Genomic DNA, 17,133 nt, shown 5'->3' with positions numbered 1-17,133 from the left:
CACATAATTATTATCCAGATTGCCCTGAAGGAGAAGATGAGTCTGGCTGTGGTGAGCATTTAAAATGCATCTCTTTTATAATATAATCAAATGCAAATAGGTGGTCTCTTAGTTTTGAAGTTTGGAAAAGTTTAATAATTTAGTTATTCATCTTTCACCTATACTCCCTAACGTCTGTACTTGTTCCAGGCTCATGTACATTTGAGAAGGATCAGTGCCTGTGGAGTGACGCCAGTGATGGACCAGCAAAATGGCAGAGACAGAAAGCCAATAACAACACTGAACCCTCTGAAGATCACACTACCCAAACTGGTGACCTTATTTATGCGTTATGAGATTGCACATTTTATTCATATTTTGGATTTCAATTGCAGTTAAGACTCCTCCATCCTTAAGTGTTACAAGCAGAGTTGTTTATTTAGGCTTCTTTCTTTCTTAGGCTTCTACATGGCAGTAAATCTCAGTCAGGATTCCACACAAACAGAAGCCAAACTCCTTAGCCCCCAACTCAAACCTTCATCCCCCTACTGTCAGCTACTGTAAGTAACAAAATCTCTCTAATCATTATCTAAAATGTCCAAAATCTAGATGTTCTAATTACAGCTGAATATTCTGTTGCATGAATTGCTTAATGCAAAACTCCCTAACCCGTCTCTCTCTGCCATGCAACCTGCCTCCTAATCCGACATTCTTCTCCACTTCCTTCCTTCTTCCACATACTCAGGTTTCACTTCCACATCAGTGCAGGGAGTACTGGGTCACTCAGAGTGCTTATGCAGCAAGCTGAGGGTGGTGAAGCAATCCTGTGGTCACGCAGTCACAACACTGTCTCCCACTGGGCCTTAGCGCAAACGCCTATAGGCCTGTTTCAGCAGACCTACAAGGTGGATATACTCATGTTCTAAATCAACAGTTTTACCATTTCATTTGGGACTTTTTATTTTTCCAGTTCTCAAGAAAGTGTTAGAAAAACATGGACATATGGGCAGGGCATTATGTACGGTCTGGTTAAAAAAAAGGATCATTTTAGATTTTAATTTTAATACATGCAGGATGTTTCAGATTGTGCAGAATATATTGCATAATTAAATATAAGAAACTCATACTATATATTTTCCTATATTGTATGTTTCATAGGTAAGGTTGCTATTGGTTACCACAATGTAAAACTAGTAAATGTCTGCAAGATTACTCTAAATAAGAAAATATTCTTCTTTCAAAGAGCTTAAGTCTAAATTCAGATAACTCATTTATTTTAGTTCACCACATCTAGCAATAGTTTTTATGTTATTCTTTCATTCTTGTGTTTTTTTAGCTGTGAATAGATGAAGACCCACTTATTTAGGAGTAGACAAATGTTTTCTGAAGTTTCCATAAATTAAAAAGACTACCCTCTGAAAACCCATATAAGCTAAGGCTGAAAATAAAACTTTGAAATGGAAAATTTGTAGCTTACATAGATATTTTAAAAATGTGTATTGCCATCTGTGTTCTCAGGTTTGGTTCAGTAGTGTAAGTAGAGCAACAGGGCCCATCAGCTCTCCTGGAGACCATGTTGTTGCTGTGGATGACATCGCCTTTATTAACTGTGAAACAACCTATGAGCCACCAGGTGATTTTGGTTCCATCAAATTTCCTAACAGATTGGTTCTATTTAGTTTTAGAATTTGAGGATTTTGTGACCACATGATCCAGAAAGTTCCATTTGTTTAAGAATACGTATTTTTTTCTTCCTCAGCCCTGTCTTCTTATGGCTGTACGTTTGAAGATGGATTGTGTGTTTGGGTCCAGGGAGCTGAAGATGAGTTGGACTGGAGCATTGGCTCAGGTCCCACTGAAACCCCCAATACTGGACCTGCAGGAGACCACACCATTGGAACAGGTTATTGTTCTTCCAAACTGTCTAAAAAATATGATTTATTTTAACTTATGTGAATCATAAATATGATATGCTTTGCGAGGATTTATGTGCTAGCAACCAGTTGTAAGGGTTTGCCGAGACAGAGCATGTGTGACCACAAGTGAACATTTTTAGAAAGAATTTTGACTTTAGCAGCATAGAGAATAGTTAAATAAACAAATAATTAGGTTATATTTAAGTCAGAGATAATTCAACAACAGTGAATTATCTCTGTTTATTTAGGCAGAATGACTAAACCATTGTGGCAGTTTTTACATAAATGTTCCCTAGTCTCTTTCTTCTGCCCTATTTCTTTTGTTGTCTCTACAATTGTGAAAATTGTTCAGTTTAGATAAGAGCAAACAACAAGGTAGGGAATGTTATATGTTCTAGCAAGGGACCAAAGGTCACTAAGTCTTTGTATTTGTTTTGCAGGGAAGTATCTGTATATTGAGAGTTCTCATCCAAGTGAGAAGAATAACACAGCACAGTTAAAGTCTCTACTGCTGCCACCTGCTGGTGAAAAAGGATACTGTTTCACATTTTGGTACCACATGTTTGGAGATACTGTGGGTTCATTGAAGATGTTTCTGAAATCAGCTGACTCGTTGAACAAAATACTGGTAAAACTCAAAATAAATGTATAACTTTGGTCCTTCATCTTAAATGCAATCAATCAGATTCTGCAGTCTGGATGCTTCCCTCTGCTGCACTGTTGGAAAACAACCATGCAGCTGATTGAGCAATACTTAAGGCTGTTTCCTCTTACTTGTCTCTCTGTTAAAAGAACTTTCTCACAGTTGTGAAATGATGATTGCAAAATGATATTTGTGTATGGCACAATGGCTGCAAACTGCTCAGTTTTGATGCATACCCCCGGGTTGCAAAAACCTCCCCACATCCTCATTGTGTTAAGTGATTCAGCCTCCTGTCTTTCCTGTAGGTGTGGCAACAATCAGGAAGCCAAAGGGATGAGTGGTTGCTGGTTCAGAGTCATGTGACCTTGCAAAGAGTGCATCAAGTGATTCTGGAGGCCTCCGTGGGGGGAGAGGCTGGTGACATAGCCATTGATGACATTTCACTTATCCATGGACCTTGTCCTGATTCTGGTAATAAAGCACAAAATTCCCATAATGGAGCATATTTACCTTTTTTTTTTCTTTTTATCATCCAAAACTGCACCAGAAACTATACATTTCTCATTTTAAGCCCAATGTCAAAAATACTCACCTCTTCCATTTTAAGCAGTGACATTACAGAGTAAAGCTCAGACTTTGCTAGTCTGAGTTGAGGTATTGTGGGTATCAGGCCATAAAAATGGTTAATTTTTAGATGCATTCAAAATCTAAAGCTGACATTGTACTGTACATCTGTTTATTTCTCCTTGTAGACATTTTTAATTAATTATGGGCCCATGGTTAACCTAAAATACCTTAAAATAATTTTCTGCTGATAAGTGGATATGGTATTTATCATGTAAATGGCAAATATTTTATTTCCTCCCTGAGGCTAAATGGATAAATGAACATTTATTTCAATTGTGATACAAAGTGTGTGCTTATTATCCCCCTGGGATAAGTTAGAACTGATGCATGGTAAGGATGAGATGTTTTGTAGTAGACCATTTTTTCAATCCTAACATAGTAAGGTATAAAATTACTAAAATTGCAAAAGTAAAAACGGGTGAAGGGAAAAGCAACGGGCACCTGGTTTTATAAAATATGCACAACCATGTACCAAAACTACAGCAACTCCATTTTGTGTGATGGTACGATTATTGCACAACCTAAGTAAAACTGTAATTATCCTTAAATTCATGAGAACAGCAAATGATATTTGGGTGACTTCATAAACACAAAATAGTAAAACTTTGATATCAAATTGCTTTTTAGATTTGTGTGACTTCGAGGAGGGCAGCTGTAACTGGCAGCAGGAAGCATCAGATGACTTTGATTGGATCAGAAAGTGGGGCAGCACACTCAACCCCAACACAGGACCAGAGAGTGACCACACCACCAACGCACCCACGGGTCACTATTACTACCTGCCTTCTTCTATGGATGACCAAGCTGGCCAAAAAGCTTTAATGTCTTCGCCTCTATACAGTGAAAGTGAGAATCAACATTACACTGTGAAAACATTTAGAATTGAACGTTTGGAGGACTATTTGTCTTTAGCTGCTGTATTTGGGCAGAACTCAAACTCTTGTAAATGCTAAGTTATGTTAAAAATAATTATAAAATTCTGTATCATTATTGCTGTGTTCAGGTAAAGGATCTTGTTTGCAGTTGTGGTACCACATGTATGGCAAAGGAATGGGCACACTGAATGTTTATCAGCAGAGCCTAGATGGGAAGGAGGTTCTGATTTTCTCACAGACAGGAGACCAGGGTCGGCTGTGGAGGTTCGCTCAGGCTGAGCTCCTGCCACGGATTCAGCCATACAGAGTGAGTCACTCAAATTCAGCTTCATTATGTAATGAAGTTACATAGTGAACTTCATTACAGTTCATGATTAGATCTTTTATTATAGCCATAATAAAAGTTTTGATTGCATATATACTTTGCTGCAGTATATATTTTTTACATTATGCTCCAATTTGTCATGATTGCTTTTTCTGAAGATGTTTTTACTGAAAGCCTTATAAAGATTTTGTATCCCAGTACAGATCTGATACACTTTATAAATTAGTTGACCAATACACACACCAAATCTGAAACTGCATTATGATTAAGATAAAATTGACCTCCTATGTTTAAAACCTTAGGCAATTCAAATTGCATTAAAATAACACACATTCTTTCATCACCATTGTATGATAAACATTAGTGTGATTTTGTATGCATATGCTTACGTCTATGCATCTCAGGACTTTGCAGCACAGAAATTTTGTCCCGACCATAGTTTTTGCTGTGCGGCTCCAATATGAAGCTCTACCACTTCATATTGTATTAGAATATGCTAATGTGGTTAGCATATTTGGAAAATCTCCTATAAGGTTATAAAAATGTGACACTTCACTGTTCACAGTTACACATTCATGTCTGGCTGCTGCTGTTGTTCTGCACGGCTAGCTGAAGACTGAAGGTTAAGCCAAGCCTACTTACTCTATGTTTTGATATGACTTCTTGATAAGTCAGTTAGTGAAATATTGAAATGTGATTCTAACAAATTGTATAGAAAAACTGTACATGCATATTTTTATCTGGTGCATAAATTCCTCACTTTAATTTTAACCTTGTAAAATTTAGCAACTCGTATTTCACTTGCACACTGTACACAATGTTCCCAAACTGAGAGCTGTCTAGCCATGACACATAGGGCAAGTGGACAGGAAGCTGCAGCAGCTAATACAGTCTCTCTTCCACTTTGAATATCGTAAGGAGTGAAAACCCCAGACAAGTTAGATCAACAACTGAATATGCAGAACCTATCGAAACTATGAGATGCACCTTGCAGGCTAAATATGTATGCAGCTGATGCAGTTATTGGTGGTTGAATTCAGTTCTGCACTCTGACATCAAATCATATCAAACTGGAATCAGCATTAGTAACTTAGACATCACTCGTATTTTGAGGGACTGATTTCTCAAAGGTTCTTTGCACAGTCTGTTTAAAATTGCAATTGATTTAAAGTTATGTACAATATGATGTTTATTTGTAGACAAAAAATGTAACAAACCAATTGGTTTTTAAGTCTGAAAACCCTTTTTACCAAAATCTTTTATAAATGTCCTTTCTTGCAATAATATTAATAAATCTGATTTTAAGAAATATTTACACTGAAAATAGGAATGCACTGTGTGCTTTTAGATATTGGTGGAAGGTGTGAAGACCGGCCCAACCTTGGAGGGAGATATGGCCTTTGACGATGTGCAGCTCATAGATGCGCAGTGCCCTCCGCATGGTTTCTGTGACTTTGAGAGGTCCTTCTGCAGCTGGAGCAACTTGGGAGCTAGAGTAGACCAGCGAGGCTGGCTCCTTGGAGCAGGAGCCACCCCAAACCCCAACACTGGACCCACTGTTGATCACACAACTAATTCCTCTGATGGTAATCTGATGCTGTGTATCTTATTGTTTGAAAATACAAAAATTACTTATAGTCTGGATTATAGGCACACTAACTTAGCCTTTCTTTGATCAGATTTTACTTTGCACTTCTAATCTTGGAACTAGTCTGATGTACAGATCATCCATATTCAATGTGACGGTAATAGAAAACATGAGGGACGTTGGCATTGTTTCCTCAGGTCACTACATATATGTGGACAGCTCGGTGGGTGAGTGGGGAGACATGTCCTACCTTGTCAGTGACGTGTTCCAGCCATCCTCAAGGGGACACTGCCTTACATTTTGGTACCACATGTATGGCAGCCACATTGGGACTCTCAATGTCTACATCAATGACAGGTCTGAGAAAAATCAATATCAAACAGAAATTTTGTGTAAATTGGCCTGGTTTAATTTTATTTTGACTCGTTATGGTTTATAGGAAAATGCAAGATGGAGGCAACGAGGAAGGACATCTGAAGTGGACTAAAGCAGGAAACAGTGGAGACCAGTGGCTGCAGGACAGTGTGTCTATTAAACATGAAGAAGCATTCTGGGTAATGAACATTGATTTTTTTTTTTCTGATAAATGCATTAACTGTTAGGAAATCTAAGGTTTTAGTGCAGAACGTTCACCTACATGCCTCTGTTGGAAGATTATAAACATGCAGTAGGAATAATTTTGGACTTTAATGTATTTCATTTAGTGCAATCTTTTTAAACTTCATATAGCTTGAAATAAACACAGTTTGTAAGCATATTGCAAAGATTACAGCAGTAGGTTTATTTTTTGGTTTATTTTGAACACAAATACAAAAAAGAAAATACGCATTTTGTTTCAAAACCTACAGAAAACAAATTCTCTCCTGCTTCATGAACAAACACTTTGCTTTAAATGTGTGGTATGTAGGTCTGTTGCCTTCTTTGAGAGCTGTGTGTGTAAGGGTGCCCCCACTGTTTCTCACCCATCAGTAAGGAGACTGTCCGAAAAGTTACTACAAGTTGCTAAATGATGTTATCACGAATTAACACAATTGTTCATGTGTATTCAAATTGTAGCTAAGGGGTAGGAAAAAAGAATAACAATATATGAGAGACTAACAGAGAAGGAAAAAGGTCATGTTTAGAACTGTGAATGAAATTCCTTCTTTCAAATCAGCACTAATTCAGTATGTCGCAGATCAAACATTCCTTTTTGAGTCTGATAAAAGCCCAAAACAACAAATCTAGCCGAGATATTTTACTTTATATTGCAATTTAATTTTAATTATATGTTAAGGATAATCAGGCAGATTCAAAAGCCTGAAAATCCTGTCTGAGCGCTGAAGCGAGGGACAGCTGAACGAGGACTGGGCTATAAGTGAGAGCTTAGGAACACTGTAAGAACCCACAGCAGGATCCACTGCTTTTTACGAAGAGTTACGATGATACATGTCTTAAAACTAAAGTCTCTATGAACTCCAGGAAAAAGAAACATTATTGGAAGGTCACATGACACACATTTTATTGTCCAGCTCAGCCTGTGAAGCCTGAATGTGATCGTTGACCCCTCTCTCAAAGAGGCAACCAGATGTGTAACAGTTTTTACCAGATATTTTTTTGAGCATTTGTTTTCACTCCCCACAGTTTGTGTTTGTGTATCAAAGAGGAATGAGTACAGGGGGAGACGTGGCTCTTGATGACATCACCATCCAACCGAGCAGCTGCTACTCTGAGCCTTCGGTTCTTCCCTCAAATAATTCAAGTAACTATTTATACCTAGAATGCTTAATTAGAAGCAAAACAATTGTTGTTCTTCCTGGAAAGAAATTACCAGTTAATTTACATGTCAGATATTTATCTCCATGTTTTGCTGTTTCTGTAGATGCGCTCTCCGCTGGCCTTGCAGTTGGTCTGACTCTGCTGATTGGAAGCATCATCACTATGTTCCTTTTCATGCTGAACCGAAAATGGAAGTTGATGTAAGCTTTTTTGTGGTTGCTTTGTTTTTTTTTGTTTTTTTACCTCTAATATGAACATAACATACATAATAATACTAAAGTATGCACAGACATGTTCTTGACTTAATTTGACAGGAACACGTCGACAATAACGAATAATGAGGTTCCCAGAGAAATCTCCATATTTGACATGTCAGACCACACACAACATGTAAGTAAGGATCCCAGAACTTTACGAACTTTATTTTATGTTATATTATACCATATTATCTTTTTTTCAGGATGCACAACCTAATTATACAACTGACTTCTCCTTCTTCAACATACTGTATGATCCATCAGGACACACTACTGAGACCTCGTCTGACCCTTAGCCTGGTTTAGACTCCATTACTCCATTGAGAGTAGAATATAAATGTATCATATTTGTTCCACTTTATTATTCAGTGTGATTTTTTTCTGTTTGAAATTTTTTTGCATTCTTTCTTATGTATCTGCAATTGGTGCTTGGTAAAAGCTTTTGGAGACAAATTTTTTTCCAAAGTGGAGAATGTGTTCACTGCTTTAGTCTTTTTCTATTTACTGAAGCATCTTTGCTCTATAGATTCAAAAGAATTGATTCTCCTATTTTAGTCAAAACAACTATAGAATCTGTAAGCAGAAAATATAACTGGGTCTTGAAATGTTATTTATAATAATGTATGTTTCTGTTTTTTCCCCAACACTAAATAAACTAAATGGCAACTACTCAACAATCAGACATAATGAAGTCAAGTTTCTCCGTGTTGCTGGGCAATACCCAGCACTGTCTTCTAAGCTGTTCCGTTGTTCTCAACTCCGGTTTAACACGACAAAGGAAGAGCGGCATCTTGTGGTAAATTACAGAAATCCCTTGAGAACGATCAGATACAAAAAAGGCAATAATGACAGATAGAAAAGTACAGAACCCCCTAGAGGACATGGTGATTTTTTTTTTCTTTTGCGTTACCTCGCAAAAGTATACTTTTAAATTCCCCCGCAATAATGTCTTTACTATGCGGGGTCTTGAATACTGAAAGTCTTTCTGCTTCAATATAAGGGTTTTGTAAGACTTTACATGCATGTTAATGTCTCGTTTGTGAGATATCTGAAGTTTTATATTTTTCTTTAGGATACAAAATTAGAGACAAAATTCTTGTGATCAATAAGCTTTCAGTCACTACACTGAGACAGAAAGTACCTATAAGAAGGAATGAAAGAAAAAACTGCGTCCACCTCTTTGGACTATTTTTGACTGGATAATATTGCCACACAAGGCGCGCCTGTAAACCACGTGACATGACAAGTTAAACTCCGCCCTTCATTGAAGACACGGACACGCCGTTCTCCTGGAAAAGGAAAGACTGCATCGAGAGAACAATGGGAGTTGACGTCGAGACTCTTAGACCCGGAGACGGTAAATATTTTGATTTCGATTTGTTTTCAGGATATCATGTGATTTTCAGTTGGCGCTGCACTGGAATAAAATTTGGGCTTGTATTTACAGGAAAGACTTTTCCGAAGAAGGGGAGCATGGTCGCCGTGCATTACGTCGGTGAGCTTTGTTTCGTTTCTCGCTCCTCAAAAGATGGAAACAAAACGACCATTCACTTTGAATATGATAAACGGTCATGTCAAATGGGAATCGTACCACCAAACGGAAATATTCTCTGAGTATACGCAGAGAAACTGAGGCTAATAACAAGCTAACGGTCCAGCTAGCTTAGCTTAGCACATAGCCTGGAAACACGGGGGCAGATGGCCCGACTCCCGTCTGAAAATGATGTAAAATTATGAAAATTCTCCGACATTCAGAACTAGCTTCCTGGTAATTACAAAACGGCAATTAATTCGAGCACTAAAACGAAGCCTAGAAAGAGCATCTTTCAAACCAATCTTTTCCTCTTGCATGTGCTAAGTATGCTAACCATTCACTGACAGCACCTTCATGTTTAGTGCAGGCGTGTCGATGTCGTCAGACGTCGAACTGACTGCTAAAAATTTTCTATCGTTTTAGCTTAGTTTTATTTAAATATTAGACAGCAAATTGTAGTATTTTTTTCTTCTTTTAACAGGCACGCTAACAAACGGGAAGAAATTTGACTCCTCCAGGGACCGAGGAGATCCCTTCACGTTTAAACTGGGAGCTGGTGAAGTTATCCGCGGCTGGGATGAAGGTGTAGCTCAGGTACGAAGAATTAGAAATGCTGAAAAAATATTGATATATATCAGAATGAGTATAAAAGCTTGATTAGCCTGTGATGTAGTGGTCTTTCTGTATTCAATTCAACAGCAAGCAATGATTACACTGTAAAACATTGTGCAATGATTACACTGTAAAACATTGTGCAAACACCACAACATTGAAAGGCTGAGAGACGTTTCAAAGATTTTTCAAAAGGCTTTCATGTTTTATGTAAATAAGTTTTCCTAAACAATGGTTGAGCTTTTCACTGTCATGAAACTCATTTTTCACCCATTTCTGTTGGTTAATTCCTCTATTCAGCTGAAAAACCAATGTAAAGATGTCAAAAGAAATATCTCCATCTTGGATTTTATTAGTGTATAGGAAACTGAGACTTTTGGCAGCAAAATAAGATATGTGTATTGCAAAATTACTCTGATCTCTTTATTTCATAGTAATTAACTTTAATATAAATTGTGATTACCGTATTTTCCGCACTATAAGGCGCACCTAAAAGCCTTCAATTTTCTAAAAAGCCAACAGTGCGCCTTATAATCCGGTGCGCTTTTATATATGGACCAATATTGAGCCACAACAGGTCTTGCAACTACGGTAAACAGCCGCCGACTTCATTTTCCCCCGTAGAAGAAGAAGCACGCGGTGCACGCTGGGTTTTGTGTAAAGACCCCAAAATGGCTCCTATTAAGAGACACGCTTACGACACAGAGTTTAAGCTCAAGGCGATCAGTCACGCAGTGGAACACGGGAATAGAGCAGCAGCAAGAATTTAACATGAACGAATCAATGGTGCGAAAGTGGATATATATTGTGATTGCACTAACGTTTGATTTACTGTAACAGTATCAGATTGTTTTTTACGTGTTTATTGAGTCGAGGAAAAGTTCCCCTCCACTATATGTTATACCTTGCTGTTGTTAAAAGATAAACTGTGTCACGAAAATACCACGTCACTTACTTTACCTCGGGGAAAATAATAAAACAGCTGTTTATTCATTTTGGGAATGAACGGAGTTATCAGAACGCTGGTTTGTAATCTATTAATAAAGTTTGACTGACCTATCTGACTATTTTGTTGACATTCCCTTTAGAGCAGTTCCATCTAATGGATGCATAATGTAACCCCAGCCTCTACTGTAGAGTCTATTCTATGTGCCTTATATATGAAAAAAGTTTTAAAATATTCCATTCATTGAAGGTGTGCCTTATAGTGCGGAAAATACGGTATATTAAAAATGTCAATTTTTGATGTAATTGAGATTTCAAGCTAGATGGTAGTCTTACCTCTGTTTTTGTTACCTATTAAATAATCAAGAAAATTTTTTTTTAATGTAAGCTTGAGATGGAGCCAGGATGCACTTAATGGTTAGTGTGCGAACAAATATGTTTTCGATTGACTAATTCTTTAGCTTAACATATTAGGGATATTCTTACTAAAGATTTTACACCATCTCTCTTTCCACTACCTCCACAGATGACCCTTGGTCAGTTGGCCAAGCTGACCTGCACTCCGGATTACGCTTATGGAAGCAAGGGTTATCCACCCATCATCCCTGCAAACTCTACCCTCATCTTTGAGGTTGAGCTCCTGAAATGCTGAGTTTTTACACTGAAAGCTATTCCAGAGTATTGTGTTTTTTGGGGGTTTTTTTCTTTTCTGTCCACATTTTTCACTTTTGGTGAAATGGTAAATGAATTGTACTTGTATAAAGCTTTGTTAGAAATATGGAATCAGAAGCCTATTCTCACACAATAACCACCATGCTAATGACAACTGTGCTATATTGGTGCTAATCTAATTCTCAGGCCCATAAACTTGAAGTGAACATTGGATCAATCTGGCTTCATTATTTATTTATTTTTCTCCTTAAAGCCAAATGATATTGACATTCCCTATTTTTCAAAGTAAATATAGCAGGCCAGAAGTAACAGAAATGGTGCAGTACTGAAACTTGGACCATGCTCATGTTTGTTTTTGTGTATCTTCCTTGTTAAAAACACACACTGGGAATGTAACACGGTTATCTTGCACAGTTTAGACAATAGGATTTTATCAACTTAATATTATGATGTTTCATATTTGATCTTAAAGCCTAACAAATATATACTGGTCCTTCGATATCGATTTATTCATCAATGTGCTTGAAACAACCGATAAACAGAATTTGACTGGTTTCCGAAAGACTCAATATTTATACTTTTTAATTCATTCATTCACATGAAATCAAATTAACTAAAAGCACATGGGTGAGAAAGTGCAAATGACACAAAATACAATCTTCTCACAAAAGCTGTGGGGTTTTTTTCACGTGATTTTATTTTCTGTGCTTTAAAAAGTAGTATGGTGTTAAACTGACCTTAACACCTTTAGTAAAGTGTGGTTTTCTTTTTTTTCCCTTGCAGTAGATTGTGACTTTATTTTGCACATTAAAGCAATGAATCAATAAGGATTAACTCTCACTAAGAGCTTGTGATTAAAGTGGTTGCCTTTTGTGTTGTTTTTTTTTCCAGTTTAACAAGTATTCACATGGTTTTTAAATGTTTAAAGTCTGCTTTGACCCAAAGTGTTCTTGTGTTAAGCCACAGTGAAAACACTTTTTATTTTTTATTTTGCAATGCTCTTTTCCTTTTCAGTGTAACCCATTAAGTCTGATTAAAACCAGAAAACTGTATAATGCTTTCTTGTCATGTATTTAATCAAATAACCAAAGTGAAGTATGCTTAATTATTCAAAGTTTAAAAAGTTTCTAAGGAAACCCAACAGATTGCATCAAGTTATTGACTTGCAGCATTCACTCATGGACAAGCACGTTGTTACAATCACTTGCGTCGTTGAATTTACATCTTATCCCTCATAGCGAGTATGCATGTAGTGACAGTGGAGAGGAAAAACTCCCTTTTAACTGGAAGGAACCTCCAGCAGAACCTGGCTCAGTACGAGCAATCATCTGCTAATGTGAACAGGGGGTTGTGGCTCACGGTTTCTTTTATTTTTGAAAAACTAAAATTTGGGTTTCCTGAATGAATACTTGAAATATGTTACACTAGATTGTACTCAATCTTGATTAACAGTTTAATTAAATTATATAGTGAAAAAGTTTTTGTAACTGTATTCCAGACATTTTACCACTGTACTCTAAATATTCCTGATAGCTTATTAAAGTGTAGTTGAAGGCAAGTGGTATTTGATGTCAATAGTTAATTTTTTCTTCAATTGTTCTGAACATTTATGTCAGTCAGCAGAATCAGCTCCTCAGGAGGACAGGATAGACCAGGGGTGGGCAATCCTGGTCCTCGAGGGCCGGTGTCCTGCAACTCTTGCAAGTCTCTCTGGTCCAACACACTTGAATCCAGCAGCTGAATCACCTCCCAAGTGCAGTCAGGTTCTCCAGAGTCCTGCTAATGACCTCATTATTTGACTCAGGTGTGTTGAAGTGGAGATGCATCTAAAAGTTGCAGGAGTCCGGCCCTCGAGGCCTGGAGTTGCCCACCCCTGGGATAGACGCAGGGGTGGGCAACTCCAGGCCTCGAGGGCCGGTCTCCTGCAACCTTTAGATGTATCTCTACTTCAACACACCTGAGTCAAATAATGAGGTCATTAGCAGGACTCTGGAGAACCTGACTGCACTTAGGAGGTGATTCAGCTGTTGGATTCAAGTGTGTTGTACCAGGGAGACATCTAAGAGTTGCAGGACACCGGCCCTCGAGGACCAGGATTGATAGAGGGTATGATTGTGGTATTTTGGAGTTTAGATTTTGTTTTAATCACCGTCGTTTGAGGAAGTTAGTTAGCAGTTAGTAAGTATATCATTGTCATGATAAATATGAGAATTCTGGCTACTTGTATGTCAAATGGTTGCTCCAGATCTGCTCAAATTGTCCACAAAACAGTTTGGGATGAAAACTACCTGAAACGAGAACCAGTGTTGAGAAATATATGGAAATAAAATGGTTCCGAATAAATACATCAGAACAACTAATTTGAAGCACCTTTTGGAAAATTAAAGAATGTGATATTTGAAACAGTAACTCCATTATCCTGTAGGAATCAAAAATTCGAGGAAAGCTAAAGTAACATTTTCTAAAAATTCCCACACCACTTGAACGCCACGTTTGCACGGCTTTGGAGTCTGGACATCGGCATCACATAATCAAAAAGTAGTCCGGCGCACATTCGGTCTGATAACCTAATGCTCAAAATCAGCGCTATTTTTAATGGCAAAATGTCCTTGTAAAATGTTGAGGTAATTAATTTAGCGTCGCTCAGTGTTTTCATCAAGTATTTACACGGTTTTTGTTTGTTTTCTTTTTCTTGAAAGTTAGATATCTCATTTATGGCGCAGCAGTTGGAGGATTTATGATTTTATTTGCGGCAGAGTCTTAGTGAAAGAATGGCGAGGATTAGCGCGGTTCATCTAATTACAAGTCTGATCCTTGTTCAACAGATTCAAGCACGTTTTAAAGAATTGCCATTTGGTAAGTCTCACGCTTACATATTCAATAACACTTAACTCTTTTCTGGGTGATATTGTTTATCATACAGTATGTTCACAAATAAAAAAAAACATATGCTGTCTGCTTTAAAACACGTGGCACTGTCAAAAATCATATTATGGCTTAAACTTTTTTAATGAATTTGAACTTTCAGAGATAAAACATTTAGTAATATATTTACTGTGTATTTACGGTCAAAATAATCAGATAATCAAATAATGAGCGCTGCCTTGTATTAAAAGATGTTGCTTTCTTTCCACCTCTGCGTAAAGTATTTCCATTATATTATTATAATTTGCTGTTTTCTCATGGTATTGAACAATAATGGCACTTCGTTCTACCTGTGGGACTGTTTGCTTCTTTATTAGGAAACTGACTGCAGTGATGACACTGTCAACAGGTGTAACACAGTTGTGATCTAAAGCTAAGTCTCAAATCTTCAGATAATATGAAGCTCTTTCCGCAACGTATAGCTTAATAATAACAATTCTTGACACCATAATAAACTTTTTGGATTTTGGTCCCATTATTTGACATCTGCCAGTGGTTGATATCAGGTTCTTTAGGATTTTTAAAAATTTCAAAAATGATTTGTTATGTCAATTATATTTAGCTATATTGTTCTTAAAATTCTCAATTATTTTTCTGTGAATAGCAGGGATATTTTCAAATATTCTTTACTGAAATATTTGGTGTGTTTAATGATATATTAGTTATCAATTTTAATCCTAATAAATGTCCCACAGAAATGCACAGTTGGTGAGGATCTTATTTTCTATTTGTTGAAATGGAAAATAAATGTACAGTGTTAAGTACCGAAATTTAATTAACTGGAAAAACACTAAGGAAAATAAATCAAACTTGAGTGAACTTTAATAATCTGTTTACGTAAGTTGTGCTAATGTCTCCTACCTTTTTTTGAGGCAGCTCAAAAAAAAAGGTAGGAGATATTAGCAAATTCTCATTATGCTTTTCCTCCAGTTGTTAGGTTCTGGGGTTTTTGGTCGTTTTTTGTGGTTCTTTTTTCGCCTGCTGCTTCACTGTTCTACCCACTAGAGGGCGCCAGTGGCCATCGCCATGGTGAGGCGTGTCCCACGCTGCAGCGCACCTGTGTTGTATCAGCTCATCATCTCCGGGATTCTTAAGGAGCAGACTGCCAGCACTTCATCGCCTATATAGGGCATGAATGGAATCTTAAAGGTATATTAGGAAATGAAGGAAACATAACAGATATTCACAAATTAAGGAAAGCATTGTTTATTTATCTTAAGAATACAAAATTAAAAAATAGAATTTAATAGATGTGAAGTAATGCTGCTACACACTCATGTACAGTAGGTGGCGGTATGCACCTTAAAGTTGCTTGTGATCCGCCATAATAGAAAAGAAGAAGAAGAACACTTCATCGCCTGAGTGTTATGCCAGTAATGGTACCCAGAGCCCTCTAGAGCTATTTCTTTGTGCTTTCCTTAGATTTACTCGCAGTAATCCTTCGCTGTTTTCCTGTGTACAGATGTTTCCTCGTGAGTTCCCGAGAAGATTCCATTTTGGTTTCTTGGATTCCCTTTTTCGTGACGCCATGGATTATAGCCACTGGTCGCCCGAGCCCCACCGTCATCTCCGTCTGATCCCTAGCAGACTCCACATATCTTCAGCTGGCTGTCGGACCGCTCCTCCGATTAAACTAAACTAAATGTTTGAAATTAAGGTTTAAACTTTAAGGTTTAAACTTGCGCCAGCTGCAAGATTGTCTGGTAAGACTTCAGCTACCTGTTTTTTGTTTGTTTGTTTTTTTAAGAGGTTTGGATGACATAAATGTATGAATCTAATGAAAATATATATGTATTTTTCACTCAGATTAAAGCCATGGCATCATACAAAGTAAGGCGAAGTATATTGTCTATTTTCACAATATATTTGCCAGCAACACAGCATCATATTAATTTCTCTATATTTGTGTTCCAGCTTGTTTCAGTGACTCCAAAACTAATTCAGGCCAATCACACGTCTGGGTTTGGCCAACTTGAAAGAGTTAACTTCACTATGATACCGACCTCCATGATCCTGGGCTGCCATGTACAAGTAAGAGATACAACAATGTTTGGCAAATGTTTCCATACACATAACTTTTTCACATTTTGTTAACCTAAAATCTTAAGTATGCTGTAATGGAGTTTTATTTGATAAATACAGAGTAGGGCATAACTGTGAAGTGGAGGAAGACAGACACATGTTGTGTAAATATTTTTAGCTTAGTATGAGCTGTTTATCATGGATACTCAAAATTTCTGTCTCTAGGTTTAAGCAGCTGGTGGAGACATACTCCCAAAACCTGCAACTGTAATAGCTACAAAGGGTGCTTATGCAGAGTAATAAATCAAGAGGAATCTATACTAATCCATTAATCACTGATCAGCATTTTATTTGAAAATACCTTAAATTTTAAACATAATTTTTCTTTTCTTCTAATTCATGAGCATGAAATACTTTCTTTTGGTCTATCACCCAAAAATCCCAAGAAAATACAA

At 37.2% G+C, this 17,133-nt stretch overlaps 2 protein-coding genes across 4 annotated transcripts in view; both read left to right on the top strand.

Annotated features, from left to right (window-relative positions):
- Positions 1–8,645, top strand: part of LOC114146810 (MAM and LDL-receptor class A domain-containing protein 1) — a 28,071-nt gene extending 19,426 nt beyond the window's left edge. For 2 of the 3 annotated variants that reach the window (XM_028021197.1, XM_028021199.1), the window contains 16 exons: positions 190–312; positions 440–539; positions 725–884; positions 1,498–1,612; positions 1,739–1,882; positions 2,336–2,523; positions 2,844–3,009; positions 3,793–4,011; positions 4,169–4,347; positions 5,714–5,951; positions 6,151–6,310; positions 6,393–6,507; positions 7,577–7,694; positions 7,815–7,911; positions 8,026–8,101; positions 8,172–8,645. In XM_028021197.1, the coding sequence (XP_027876998.1) occupies positions 190–312; positions 440–539; positions 725–884; positions 1,498–1,612; positions 1,739–1,882; positions 2,336–2,523; positions 2,844–3,009; positions 3,793–4,011; positions 4,169–4,347; positions 5,714–5,951; positions 6,151–6,310; positions 6,393–6,507; positions 7,577–7,694; positions 7,815–7,911; positions 8,026–8,101; positions 8,172–8,264 (2,291 nt within the window). In that variant the 3' untranslated portion in view covers positions 8,265–8,645. Of the gene's footprint in view, positions 1–189; positions 313–439; positions 540–724; positions 885–1,497; positions 1,613–1,738; positions 1,883–2,335; positions 2,524–2,843; positions 3,010–3,792; positions 4,012–4,168; positions 4,348–5,713; positions 5,952–6,150; positions 6,311–6,392; positions 6,508–7,576; positions 7,695–7,814; positions 7,912–8,000; positions 8,102–8,171 lie in introns of those variants that run through there. The other variant, XM_028021198.1, reaches the window with a different exon arrangement.
- A 527-nt stretch (positions 8,646–9,172) lies between these two features.
- On the top strand, positions 9,173–12,788 carry LOC114146811 (FK506-binding protein 1-like). The gene is made up of 4 exons (XM_028021200.1): positions 9,173–9,325; positions 9,416–9,463; positions 9,984–10,096; positions 11,586–12,788. Exons 1-4 carry the CDS (start codon positions 9,289–9,291, stop codon positions 11,709–11,711), a joined length of 324 nt encoding a protein of 107 aa, XP_027877001.1. The 5' UTR covers positions 9,173–9,288; the 3' UTR covers positions 11,712–12,788.
- Positions 12,789–17,133: the final 4,345 nt, after the last annotated feature.

Source organism: Xiphophorus couchianus, chromosome 6, assembly GCF_001444195.1.
Source record: "Xiphophorus couchianus chromosome 6, X_couchianus-1.0, whole genome shotgun sequence".
Taxonomy (NCBI): domain Eukaryota; kingdom Metazoa; phylum Chordata; class Actinopteri; order Cyprinodontiformes; family Poeciliidae; genus Xiphophorus; species Xiphophorus couchianus.
This window is presented reverse-complemented; position numbering and strand designations above follow the sequence as displayed.

Bases quoted from the DNA above. Each gene is read 5' to 3' on its own strand.
- LOC114146811 (XM_028021200.1), top strand. From the start codon at position 9,289: ATGGGAGTTGACGTCGAGACTCTTAGACCCGGAGACG. The intron at 9,326-9,415 runs GTAAATATTTTG...TTGTATTTACAG, and splicing joins GACTCTTAGACCCGGAGACG to GAAAGACTTTTCCGAAGAAG. The intron at 10,097-11,585 runs GTACGAAGAATT...CTACCTCCACAG, and splicing joins GGGATGAAGGTGTAGCTCAG to ATGACCCTTGGTCAGTTGGC.